Below are 12,893 nucleotides of genomic sequence, written 5' to 3'. Positions count from 1 at the left end.
AAGATACTTAAAGCTGAACTTCAGGTACAAAAGCTTTCATGTAAATATATTCCACAATAGCCACAAAAGATATAAAACCATTGCAAACCCAGTTATAACTTTGTAGAAGTAGTAGGGACATCATTACTGTACTGCACTACTCTGAGCAGAGATGTGTGGAGCGACCCAACAGGCCCCACCCACTAAGGCTGCCTGCAGAAAAGTACAGGAGGAGGGTGGAGACAAGACCAGCCACCCCACACAAGTACACAGAACAGCAGTGACTGTTTTTTTATAACAGGAAGCTCCTGCACAAGGAGTCAAAGTTTCACACTGGATTACTGCACACCTATATAGTTAAAAATAAACAAGGCATTTAATACATTAACACACACTGATGTTTAAGTTTAGCTAAACATTTAACATGTAGAGCTGAGAACATTAAAAAGACTAACAGGGTTAATCACAAAAGGGTGAAGAGTTTGGAGAAGGCAGGAGAAGTGAACAATCTACAGCAGTGCCCATAAGGTCGATCACGATCTACCAGTCGTTCCCAAAGCTAACGCTGGTAGATCGTGAGTCGACTCCCTGTCCCGAGCTCCCTGCTGCTGTGCTAGAGCAGCCGGAAGTGTTGGACACATTCGTCCCGCCCCTTCCTGCCTGCAGCATCCAATACATTTGGGCCGCCCCTCCCTGCCCACAGTGTCAGACACATTTGACCCGCCTCTCAGTTTTCAGCATCCAATACATTCATCCCGCCCCTCCCTGCCTGCAGCATCCAATACATTTGGGGCTGCCTCTCCCTGCCCACAGTTTCAGACATATTTGGCCTGCCCCTCTCAGCCTGCAGCGTCTGGCACAATGTGACTACTCCCTCCCCACCTGCAGCATCCAATACATTGGGCCCGTAGCGTAGGACACATTTGGCCCGCTCCACCCCGCCTGCAGCGTCGTACATACCAGCGCACCTGAGGAGCCAGGAAGCAGGTAGTTACTACTGGCAAAATTAAGTTGTTAACCAAGGCGTGCACACACATGTATATTGCTTAATGATGCTTACTCTTACCTGACTGAGTAATGTTTATCTTCTGGCTCTCTAACACACAGCTCTGCAGTCACAATACTAATCTCAGTTCTTTATGTGTATTTCCCATAAGCATTTACCAGTAAGCATTTTAATGTGTTTGTTTTGCGAATACAAAAAATCATGAAAAAACATTAGTAGATCTCATTGAGCTCATCATTTGAAAAGTAGATCTTAACACAAAAAAATTGTGGTCACCCCTGATCTAGCTGAACTGGAAAGTGAGCTGAATTGGAGAATTTTTCCAGTTCAGCTATGTTGTCCTAGATTGTTCACTTCTCCTGCCTTCTCCACACTCTTCACCCTCTTGTGAATAGACCTGTCAATGTCTTTAACCATTCAGCAACATGCACGCTTCATTTCAGTAAAGCAGTTTTGTGCATACTGTGGGGAATATTGTATTATGAAACCCTTACACAAGGAAAACATCATTTTACTACTTTTGCAAATCATGTAACGCGCAATTAAAGAAAAGTCTATTATGTTAGAATATATGTTTGTCTGATGCTAAAAATGGCAATCCTATGGCACCCATACAGTATTGACTATCACAAGTAACTCTACAATTGTTTTTTTGTTTGGCAAAAAATCGCACCATGTACTGGTAGCATGAATTGTCATACCGATATTATACTGATATGCTCTTTCAAGTGCACCCTGAAACACTTTACTGATTGACCTTTAACACTCCAGGTAATTGTTTAATGTTTCCTTTCTTTTGATGCCTGATGATTAACCACAATGCTAACTCAATTAACCCCAGTTTCTTTTCTCCCTCAAGACCTGACTCACATTATGATCACTTGTATGTTCTATAAGGAATGGGTGCGGGTTCTGTACATTTTCCCTTAAGTCCTGCATGGAGTTTGCTGACCTTTTATACCTGCATGGAGGCACTAACTTTGCTTTCTCTCTTCTTCTTGCACCAAGGCTGCCAGACAGATCAAGGATAGGTACAGTACCAATCTCTTCTTTGCCTTATTCTGTCAAACATATTTGACTCTTTCCTCTGAATGTCTTGACTTTTGTTCCCTCTCTTGAAATAAATGGTGTTAAACTGTTGTGTTGTCCTTGTATGTTATGTCTGTGTTCTGTCCCTTGTACAAAAAAAGTGTCTGGTTACAGTTTATAAGTGAGTTCTACAGAACCTGGGAACATTTACAGAAATGTAGGCAGCTTTGGGACTCTTATCAGTTATAACAAGTATTTTGTATCTACTAGGGATGCACCGATACTGAGTATTTAGGCGAGTACTCGTACTCACCCAAATACACCTAATGCTTATTTCGATACCGGAACTTCCGGTATCGGGAAGCCAGACGGCGAGTCATTACACGCCACTCCGGTTTCCTGATTGCCCGGGGAGCATCAGAGAGCATGGAGCCGGCTTCTCGGCCAATCAGGAAGCTGGGGGCGGCGAGTCATTACACGCCGCCCGGCTTCCTTAATTAGATTTCCGGTATTAGCATTCTGTATCAGCGAGTACTGGAAAAAAAAATATCGGTACTCGATACTGAAAAACGGGTATAGGTGCATCCCTAGTATCTACCTCCAGAAGGAAGTTAGAACACTTTTCTTATGTATAAGAACATGAGCCAACTGCGGAGTACCAGCTTTGACTCATGACTGTTTACAGTATTATGGGAAAGAGTACAGTGGTAGCGGAACCAAGTACTACGTTTTAAAACCCTTTTAAACTATGTGTTGTGTTAACGTATGTGTGTTCATGCAATGCCTTTTTGTGTGTTAAGGTGTACTGCGTTAAAGCCGCCCTTTCATTGTGAATAGACTGGCAGCACACCCTTAGGGTGTCATTTAAAATGAATGGCATCTCAAAACCCCTAGGTTTACTCATTACCACTCGTTACAGGTATTAGCAGGTTTCAACCAATTTTAGTTGCGCTAGGATAAAGTGTTAAAGCACCACCACAAACCAAGCGCAACATACTGGCACACATTGAACAGGTATTAGCATGTGTTACCATAAAACGCACATGTGATTGGTCATCCTGATCTAGTTTTATTTTTGGATGGGGTTCATTTTGGGCACCTGTTTGTAAAATCATTGAATAGAAAATCACCAGCACTCATAGGAATCAGAGTGTGAATTCTTGTTCCCTTTTTGTATTGCAATCATGCCACATACGTCATATAAGCCATTGTTTTGGGGCCACGCCTTCCTCAAGGCGACATATATGAGTGTTTTTTCATCACTTCGTAACAGAATCCTTCTTGATTTTCCGCACTTTATGAGTTTGACAATAACAGTGAAGTTTTCCCAATGAACAAAAAAAGTAAAATATCCATTTAAGCTCTTCTAAATAAGACATTTTTGGCATTTACTATAAGTGTACCTGAGTGTTCACAATGTGGTTTTAAGTGCAACTGAAGCCAGAACTTTTCTTTCAGTTTTGAATAGAGTGGAGAAGGATTAGAACACCTGTCAGGTTTTTGTTGCTGTCTGTGTTCCTGTTAGGAAATTCACCCTCTATCTGTCCTGGTGATAATTATCACTGAAAGTGAAAGAAAATCCCAAATTTGGAGTTGTCATCAGAACAGGACTAGATGGGAAATCCTCAAGTAGGAATACTAATTCTGACCACTAGGGATTTCCCTCACTTTGGAGGTAGTTCCTTTTACTTCCTTTTGTGGCTATCAGTCATTAAGTAAAGTAATATCTCCACAATTGCACACAGAGGGAGTAAAAGCTGACATCCTCGCTTACTCTATCCAAAACTAAAAAAAACAAACAGTTTGGGCTTTAGTTCTACTTTAACTACTGGATTTGAGGTGTACAGGCATGGTGCTGTATTGGAGTGCTTCTGGTGAACTGTGGTATCAGAGACAAATAACAAAGAACCAAAGAGCATATAAATGGCTGTAGCAGCAGAGACGTCCATGCCTGTTCCCTTTTTGCTTATTCTCATCTTACATTTATATTGTAGGGTTACAATGGCTGCAGCTTTTCGTCTATCACTGAAACCAAAAGTCAGTGACAACATGACATATTTAATGGTGGATTTTTCCCAGGAAAGGCAAATGATCCAGGGCCTAAAATTCTTACCAGGTAATGTGGTTTATATTGTTTTTATGCTTATTTTCAGTAAAATGTATTTGTTTAGCCAAGCAGTAGATTAAGATCGAAGGGCACGTAAAACAGAAGAATGTGTTTCACATGTCTTTTATACATAAATCCATGCAGTGATTTCAATTACAGTCATGTATGAGATAAGAAATGCATAAGTAGAAGTGCTTATATAACACATTTCAGCGTATTTAATACATTTCAACTGATCACCTTATTGTACAGATCTAGAAAAAAATGCTTAAAAAGAGTATGATTCATAATAAATTGTCTCAGTTTACTACAGCACATTACAGTTCCAGCTTTTAGATTCTTGGCCACAATACTGCAGTGATGTTCTCTTGAGAGTTCAGCTTTTATCTACGCCACTGGCCGTTTTTTTTCTTGCCATAATGCAGACAAGGGCATATGTCATTAGGTACCCCTTTGGCATTGCTGTATGTTAACTATATTTTTCCATATTGCGTTAGTGTTATGTTTGTTAGTTTAGGAATTCTCAAACCTTTGATTTAAAATTAGACATTCTACAAAGTATATAAATAATTGATTCAGCTCTTTTTCCATTTTGGATCTGATGAACTGTTCATGTTCTGCAGAAGTGCTTATGCTAATGCTGCAACAGTATATAGGATTAGTCAGATGACCTTCTTTGTCCTCCTTTAAAAATTAAGGATGCAGCAAATTCCAATGATCAACCTTGACTGTGTTTTCTGTAAATTAATGCTTCATATGTGTGTGTGGAGCTATTAGGCTGTTCTCTTAGAGATTGTAATTGTGTAAATGAATACCTATTTCCACTTAAGACTCTTAATATTCCGTACATTTTATATCCGACAACTTGAAAGGTACGACTTTCTTACCAGGAGCAATATGATTTTTTCAAAGACATTTTGTCAGTGCCTATAGTATTTTAGATGAAACCCCAAGGGCACAGTTTTTGATTAAAGGGCTTGTTTATTCTAGTACAGTGATTCTCAACCTGTGTAACCTCAGGACCCACATTTGTCCTTGGGACACACGGCATTGCTGTACCGCGTGTTCCGGTGCTGGCGATTGAACTGTGGGCGCCTCCAGCACCAGAATGCGAGTTAGAGGCAAGGCGTGGTACAGTGCATTAATCTCATGGGACTGTGAAATGACCGCACTTTACTAGTGTGAATGGGCCCTCAAAAAAACTGACAGACACAATCTTACACACTCACAGACATTCTGTCACAAATACTGTACATTTACACACTCCAAAAAAAAGTTTAATTTGTTTTTCTTTTTTTTAAAGATCTATCCAGTCTCCCTATCTTTCAAGACCTGGAGTTGATCCTCAGCCTGGGGTCCAGTGTGGGCTGCTGTGCTGTGACAGAGCTCCATCCATATGTGCATTGCTTGTTGGTCCTTGCGTGCCCTGTAGAGGTGGCGGGAGTCAGAATGGGACATCACTCCGATGCAGGCACCTCTACAGAACACGGGAGGGAGTTGTAAGCAATGCATGTATGGATGGAGCTCCATTGTGGCCACACCCCCACCCCACCTCACCTCACCCCTCCTCACCTCAAGCTGACACTCGGCACCAGGTAGCATATTTTGAATGGCTGCTCGATGTGAGAACTGACAGTGCTGCGCTAGGGGAAATTCTGAGCAGCCTCTCACTGAACATGGGGTCGCGACCCACCAGTTGAGAACCACGGGTCTAGTAGATTACAAACCCCTGCATTCAGTGTGCTGTAATAACCAGGGGGGATAGTGCAACTCTCATCTTCACCCATCAGCTGCTTGAAAAGAGCCACCAAGTAGTTCTCAAGTTTCTGCATCTTAGCATCTCAATGTTTCATAATATGATGCTGCCCAGCCCTCAAAACTTCTTCAAAAAGCAATTATAACCAGGGAATTTATACAGCTGTATATTTTAAGAACTTGTATCCAGTTCTCTGATAATATCATCGGTGCACATAAATTAACTTTAACACCCTTTATTTATTATTTAGTGCCTAAAGCACCAGAGATTGACCCAGCAGACTGTATAGTGGCTGACAATTGTGTGACAGTGTCATGGCGAATGCCTGAAGAAGATAACAAAATTGACCATTACGTTCTGGAATATAGGAAAACAAACTACGATGGACTTCCAAGAGTTAAAGATGAGAGGTGCTGGGAAACCATAGATAATATAAAGGGCGCAGAGCATACACTTTCTGGTAAGTGTGACCTAATTCGTCTTTTATATCAGCAGCTTTGAGTGTAACATACACTTGAAGGTTAACTGTACTTTTATTACTTCATCCTTTTATTAATCATCCTTTAAAGCCAAACCTCAACCTTACCTTCAGTCTTACACCGGGTTTTTTTTCCTGTATTTACATTTCTTACTCTGTATGATCTTCTCAGTGTACATTAGAAGCTTCAGCAAACTTAGCTAAAGCTCTCCTTTTTTCCTGAAGGACATTCAGTGTCATCCAACTTTTCTCTTGAGCTTGACAGTCCCTGGCCTGCCCCTTTAATTTTTGGGATTTCAGTTCTGCACTTTCAATCATGGAGCTCATTATCTTTATTTTTTACAGGCATTTATATAGCGTTGACAATTTACACAGCGCTTTACATAGATACACATTCACATCAATCCCTGTCCTCAAGAAGTGTACAATCTAAGGTCCCTATTTCATCTTATGTGGGCATTACCTAGGGCAGTTTGCATGCAAATGCATTGATCAGTATAACATACAATAAAATGTAGATATCCCTTTTTATTTTTACCAATCAGTCGTACGCAGACATGGGTAAATTCGCAAACATAACAGACACAAATATTTCTAACCAGACTATTATAAAGGATTTATATAGCGCCAACAGTTTGCGCAGAGCTTTACAAAATGGAGGAAGACAGTACAGTTACAATAATATAGGAGGGTCCTGTGAGGGTCTCTTGTGAGAGCTTACAATCTAGTAGGAGGGGTAGTGTCACAAAAGGTAATATATGCCTGGGTTGAGCTAATGGAAGAAATAAAAGGACAGTTATTATGTTGAGGTAGGATAGGCTTCCCTGAAGAGATGAGTTTTTCCAGGATACAGTTATTCCTTCCAGTTTAACAATATAGTCTCTTTTTTAACATGGCGACCTTTGATGAAAGCGAGAATTTTCTTGTACTGCATGTCTTTCTATCTTCTACTTCTTTATTGTGTTCACCTGCAGGTTTGAAGTTTGACTCTAAATACATGAACTTTAGAGTACGAGCATGCAACAAAGCTGTAGCAGGGGAATACTCAGACCCAGTCACACTGGAAACCAAAGGTAATAATACTACTGGAAAAACAAATGTGTTTAATATTTTTGATCTTGCCATAACAAATATGGATGGGAGGGGAAAGTCTTCTATTTAATTCTTTGGTAGGAAAAGTTTAACTCTAGCCAGCCTACTTCTATGTCCTGCAGCTTACTAATTGTCCTGTAGATGCAAAACTCATAATAAACCGGGATCATACATACAAAATAAATACAAGCCTTTCAAGTACAGACTAATATTATACCTGAAATTAAATCTGCAGTCCAAGGGGTAGCCACCACCATTTGTAAGGTAAATGCCAGGTGCTCATTCACACAAATATCCGTACAAATTCAAAGTATGCATAAGAGGCACTGACGGGTCTTGCAGAGGAGATAAGGCAAGGCATCCACATTTAATTGTCAGCATTTTGAAGGAGTCCATCTTTATCAAGACTTGATATATAATAAAATGCGGATGCCTTGACTTATCTCCGCTGCAAGACCTGTCAGTGCCTCTATGCATACTTTGAATTTGTATAAAATTCAATCAAGATAGGACCCTGGTCTGCAAAGAACAAATTCAATACATTTTACTGTTCCAAATGTTTGCATAGTTCATAGTGACCAATCCGAAATGCATGATAATCCTCCTTCGTAAGAAACATGTCAATTATCAATCATGTTAAAACATTCAGAAAAATAAAAAAATTAAATATACTAAATATATATATAAAAAAAAAAATACACTGGTAGATTTTAAAATAAGAGACTTGCAGAATGTCATTCAAAATTTTGTTTGATCATTATATTTAATTTTGGAAATGAATGGAGTTCTCAAACAAAAACCGCATTCACAAATTTTGACTATCGGTCGTCAGTTGGAACCCATTAACTATTTGAAAATCAAACGAAAATTCCAAAAACAATTTTTTAGACAAAATTCTACTGGTGTATGGCCACCTTTAGTGTATAGTTACTCTTTAAAGATAAATGTTAGAGAGCTGATAAAAGAATAAAGAGTGCCATTGAAAAAGACATGTCAACCGCTTTATTTTATAGGCAGCATTAAACCTTTAGGACCTAACTATTTAAGAGATTTTGGATTGCACAGCACTGGAAAGTAGAGATATGCTCAGGTTCAGACTGAGCACCTCTGAACCCGGAAGGAGCTCCTCTTAAACACTGAAGGAAGCTTCTTCCATGTCACCCAATCAGTTGCCGATGGGGATTTCCCCAGCTTTATGTAAGCAAAGGCATTGGATGCAGTTGACCTTATATGGCTACATGTCTATATTACGTAAATTATGTCATCACAAGCATCCCGCACTTTTGTTTACATGCAGCTGTGAGGCAGGGAATGCCCGAAGCGCAGCTAATTGGGTGGTAGTGCCTATAGTACTTCCTTGTTCGGAGGAGTTCAGGTTTGGACTGGGTTCAGTCAAAACCTGAGTTCACCCCTACTTGAGAGTAACCCTTTGTAGATTTATCTGTGTGTTGCAAATGAGGTGATTGCCAGCAAGAAGTTAACCTGGCTATAAGAAATCTGCTGTGAACTGCACAAGTGACAACAAGCTATGCTTTATGTGAAGCACGGTGCATCTCACAGCACATTAACCTGATTCCTTTTGATTACATTTCAGTCTACTCTAGCAGTTTACTAGAGCTGCAGCTAACGATTATTTTCAAAATCGATTAGTTAGCCGATTATTAAGTTCGATTAATCGGTTAATCGGATAAACTATAAAATAAAGTTTAAAAAATGGCTCCAGTGATAGGACTACTAGTTTGTATTGAGGTTGTAGTCCATCACAGGAGCAAGCTTGGAGCGGTGGAAGTAAAAAAGATAGTGTGGTGTGCAATATAGTGAAATGGAAAGTGTAAAATTATACAGCAATGCATGCAGAATGGCACCGGCTATAGAGGAATACAACAAATCCCAGCAATAGTACATAATAGTTGGTGATATTCTGCATTGCGCTGTATAATGTATTATTGCTGGGACTTGTAGTCCTCTATACAGCGCAATGCAGAATATCACCAGCTATAGAGGAGTACAACAAATCCCAGCAATACATTATACATACAGCGTACAATGTATTGCTGGGATTTGTATTCCTCTATAGCTGATGGTACAGGTTCATGCTCTGTATAATATACAGTACAGCAGAATGTACCATCAGCTATAGAGGACGACAAATCCCAGCAATACATTTATAGAGCACCATGTGGGGGGGGGAGTGTAGGCTTACCTGAGCAGTCTTCCAGCAACGTGCTTCTGCGATCGGACCTGTCTATCAGCAGCTGTCATCCCCCACACCTGCTCCTCCTTACTACTTCTCCCCGTGTCCCTGTGCCGATCATGGATGTGGATGGGCAGGAAATGTGAGGCGGGGAGGAGGTGCGGCGTGTGGAGCGTGGATGCGAGCGGGTCTGGCAGTGGCGAGCGTGAGGTGGGGAGGAGGTGCGGCGCACAGCGTGTGGAGCTGTGAACAGGGCCAACTGATCGGAAGCCGATTAATCGATTATTGAAAAAGTTGACAACTTTTTCAATAATCGATTATAATCGATTATGTCGATTAGTTGTTGCAGCCCTACAGTTTACGCATTCATTGCTTGGTAATAGCTAAGGACATGTTAAGTACTAAAATGTGCACATACAGGAAACTCTAGTTAGTTTATTTATTTTTATACCAAATGAATACACTTTTCTAAAATGCAGCTATGAAACAAATAATTCTTAAAGTGGTTCTAAACCCTCCCGTTTTTTTGCCTATATCTACTGCAATCAAGCAGTAGATATAGGCAAAAAGTAAAGAAATAAACGCTTTAACAGCGCTTAACACTTACCTTGTTTCGGCTGCGCGCTCCTGTCCGAGAATCCGAAACTGCTCCGGCGGCTGCAAAGCATCTTGAGGCGGGCGCATGCGCAGTTCGGATTCTCGGCCGGGAGACGAGCAGAGACGCAAGGTAAGTCTTTGGACGCGTGCACCCGCATGCAGACACCGTGGGACAGGCAGTCCCAGCAAGGACAGATGAGTCAGCGCTGAATCGGAGAGCCGCAGCAGCGCTGGAGGGACAGATGAAAACATGGGGAAAGAAGATCGGATTAAGAGACATCATTTAAGGTAAGTGCTGATATTAACATGGGGGGAGGGGAAAAAATGTATCCTTTAATGTCACTTTAAAGCAAACCTATCAGCTTTTGCTATTATTAGAGTTAAAAGTCTGCATGGTGTTGGCTATTATCTTTATGAACCTGAAAGCCCTTTCTTCATTCCTCGTAACCCTAGCATACCCTTTCACTAGAACAGTGTTTCTCTACCTTTTTCTAGTTTAAAAGTGTGCAAAATCTCCAGGCACCCCAGTATAAAAAATAAAATGTGGCTCCCCCAAAATCTACACCAGGCACTTATTAGATAGGCGTCTGGTATGGATTTTAAGGGATGCCCCATGCAAAACAAAAAATAAATAAATAATAGACTCCCATCTTCTCATCAGAGCTCCACAGTTTCATATCAAATGCTCCCCTCCCTTTCAAGCCCCCTTCCACTTTAAGTCCTCCCTTTCATATCAGAGTCCCCCATTCACATCAGGAGCCCCCTACACATTAAATGCCCTCCCGTTCATATCAGGTGCCCCCCTGTCAGGGTACCAGGGGGCTTACCTCTCCTTGGGGTTGCCATGTGCGGCGGGGGGCACGGGTTCCCCTTCCTGGCAGGACCCCTGGCGCCGGGATTGCGGGCGCGCAATGCGCAACGCTTGCGCGGTGGAGAGGCTGTGCGCGCAGGCACGGGGACGCGCGCGTGGTGCGCCTACGCCCGTTACTGGTGTCAGGTGTGATCCTTGCTGGGGGAGGTTCCCAGCACGCACCCTCTGCCTCTCTCGCCATTGGCTCCTGATGGAGAAGCTACCTGGTTGCCGATTACTGACCCTTTGGCTTACCCTTCCGTTACCAAAATTAGCTGCCTGCCTCGACCCGGATTGGACCTGACTATTCTTCTTGGATTTCCCCTGTGTACCTCGACCTCAGACTTTTGGCTTGTTGCCCCTGCCAAGGTACAGGAGCTTGGCAGAGGGTGGGACATGGAGCAGGCCTGGGCAGAGGCTGACTTCTATCTTCTTCTGAATGCTGGGGGAGGTCCTGGATGCAGCCTGCCCTGGATTAGCATCATGGGTTTCGATGTTGCTGGCGACTGGCTCGTCTGCATCATGGAAAAGCATGACACTGTGCAAAAATTTGAAGGCACCCCTGACAAAGCCAGAAGGCACCCAGGGTGCTGTGACACTGTGATTGAGAAAGGCTGCACTAGAGCCTAGGCTTTAGAGGTAAACTCTACCTGTGGGGCTAAGCCTCACTCACACATTGTCCCACTATCTATGGAGTAAACTTATCGGTTGCTTAAGTGCTCTCATTGGAAAGAAGATTGGTATCTGGGGCTTAGCTCTGGGGATAGAGTTTGAAGTCAGAGAAGTCAACCACTGAGTACCAAAGTTCCCCATGTTCCCCAGGTGTAAAGAGGGTTTTCAGGTTAATAAAGGGTAATCTGATATCAGGTAGGACTTTTAATTTCAGTACTTTAAAAATGCTGGCAGGTTTTCTTAAAAGTAACCCTGTCTGCACACGGTTACTTGTATGTACTGTACATGTACAGCATACCTGCTAAAAGAAGACTCTGGCTATTTGAGCAACGTGCAGCTGGAAAGCTTAGTGAATGCAGTATTTTTTTTAAGTTATGGTGTACATTCAAGTGACCGACAGGGTTATTTTAAGGTTTAGCTCACCTAAAATGAATATGCCTTTTAGTATATGCTGGTGAGTTAGAGCTAATGGTTTCTTCTATCTCTCAAGGACTCTGATGTTTAGAGCTCTTCAGATCCCAGTCCTGCCAAGATGTTGCAGTCATTACAAGACAGGCCACTTTCTCTGTAGGATTGGAGAGGCTGTGCGCGCAGGCACGGGGACGCGCGCGTGGTGCGCCTACGCCCGTTACTGGTGTCAGGTGTGATCCTTGCTGGGGGAGGTTCCCAGCACGCACCCTCTGCCTCTCTCGCCATTGGCTCCTGATGGAGAAGCTACCTGGTTGCCGATTACTGACCCTTTGGCTTACCCTTCCGTTACCAAAATTAGCTGCCTGCCTCGACCCGGATTGGACCTGACTATTCTTCTTGGATTTCCCCTGTGTACCTCGACCTCAGACTTTTGGCTTGTTGCCCCTGCCAAGGTACAGGAGCTTGGCAGAGGGTGGGACATGGAGCAGGCCTGGGCAGAGGCTGACTTCTATCTTCTTCTGAATGCTGGGGGAGGTCCTGGATGCAGCCTGCCCTGGATTAGCATCATGGGTTTCGATGTTGCTGGCGACTGGCTCGTCTGCATCATGGAAAAGCATGACACTGTGCAAAAATTTGAAGGCACCCCTGACAAAGCCAGAAGGCACCCAGGGTGCTGTGACACTGTGATTGAGAAAGGCTGCACTAGAGCCTAGGCTTTAGAG

At 42.5% G+C, this 12,893-nt stretch overlaps 1 protein-coding gene across 3 annotated transcripts in view; it reads left to right on the top strand.

The window, feature by feature from the left end:
• Positions 1 to 12,893, top strand: part of FSD1L (fibronectin type III and SPRY domain containing 1 like) — a 58,983-nt gene that overhangs the window by 28,862 nt on the left and 17,228 nt on the right. For all 3 annotated transcript variants that reach the window (XM_018565469.1, XM_018565468.1, XM_018565467.1), the window contains exons 5-8: positions 1,994 to 2,016; positions 4,009 to 4,130; positions 6,128 to 6,337; positions 7,330 to 7,428. In XM_018565469.1, the coding sequence (XP_018420971.1) occupies positions 1,994 to 2,016; positions 4,009 to 4,130; positions 6,128 to 6,337; positions 7,330 to 7,428 (454 nt within the window). The remainder of the gene's footprint in view (positions 1 to 1,993; positions 2,017 to 4,008; positions 4,131 to 6,127; positions 6,338 to 7,329; positions 7,429 to 12,893) is intronic.

The sequence above is a fragment of the Nanorana parkeri genome, unplaced genomic scaffold, assembly GCF_000935625.1.
Source record: "Nanorana parkeri isolate BGI_ZX_2015 unplaced genomic scaffold, ASM93562v1 scaffold850, whole genome shotgun sequence".
NCBI lineage: Eukaryota > Metazoa > Chordata > Amphibia > Anura > Dicroglossidae > Nanorana > Nanorana parkeri.
Note: the sequence above shows the minus strand (reverse complement) of the source record. Positions and strands in the feature narration are given on the sequence as shown.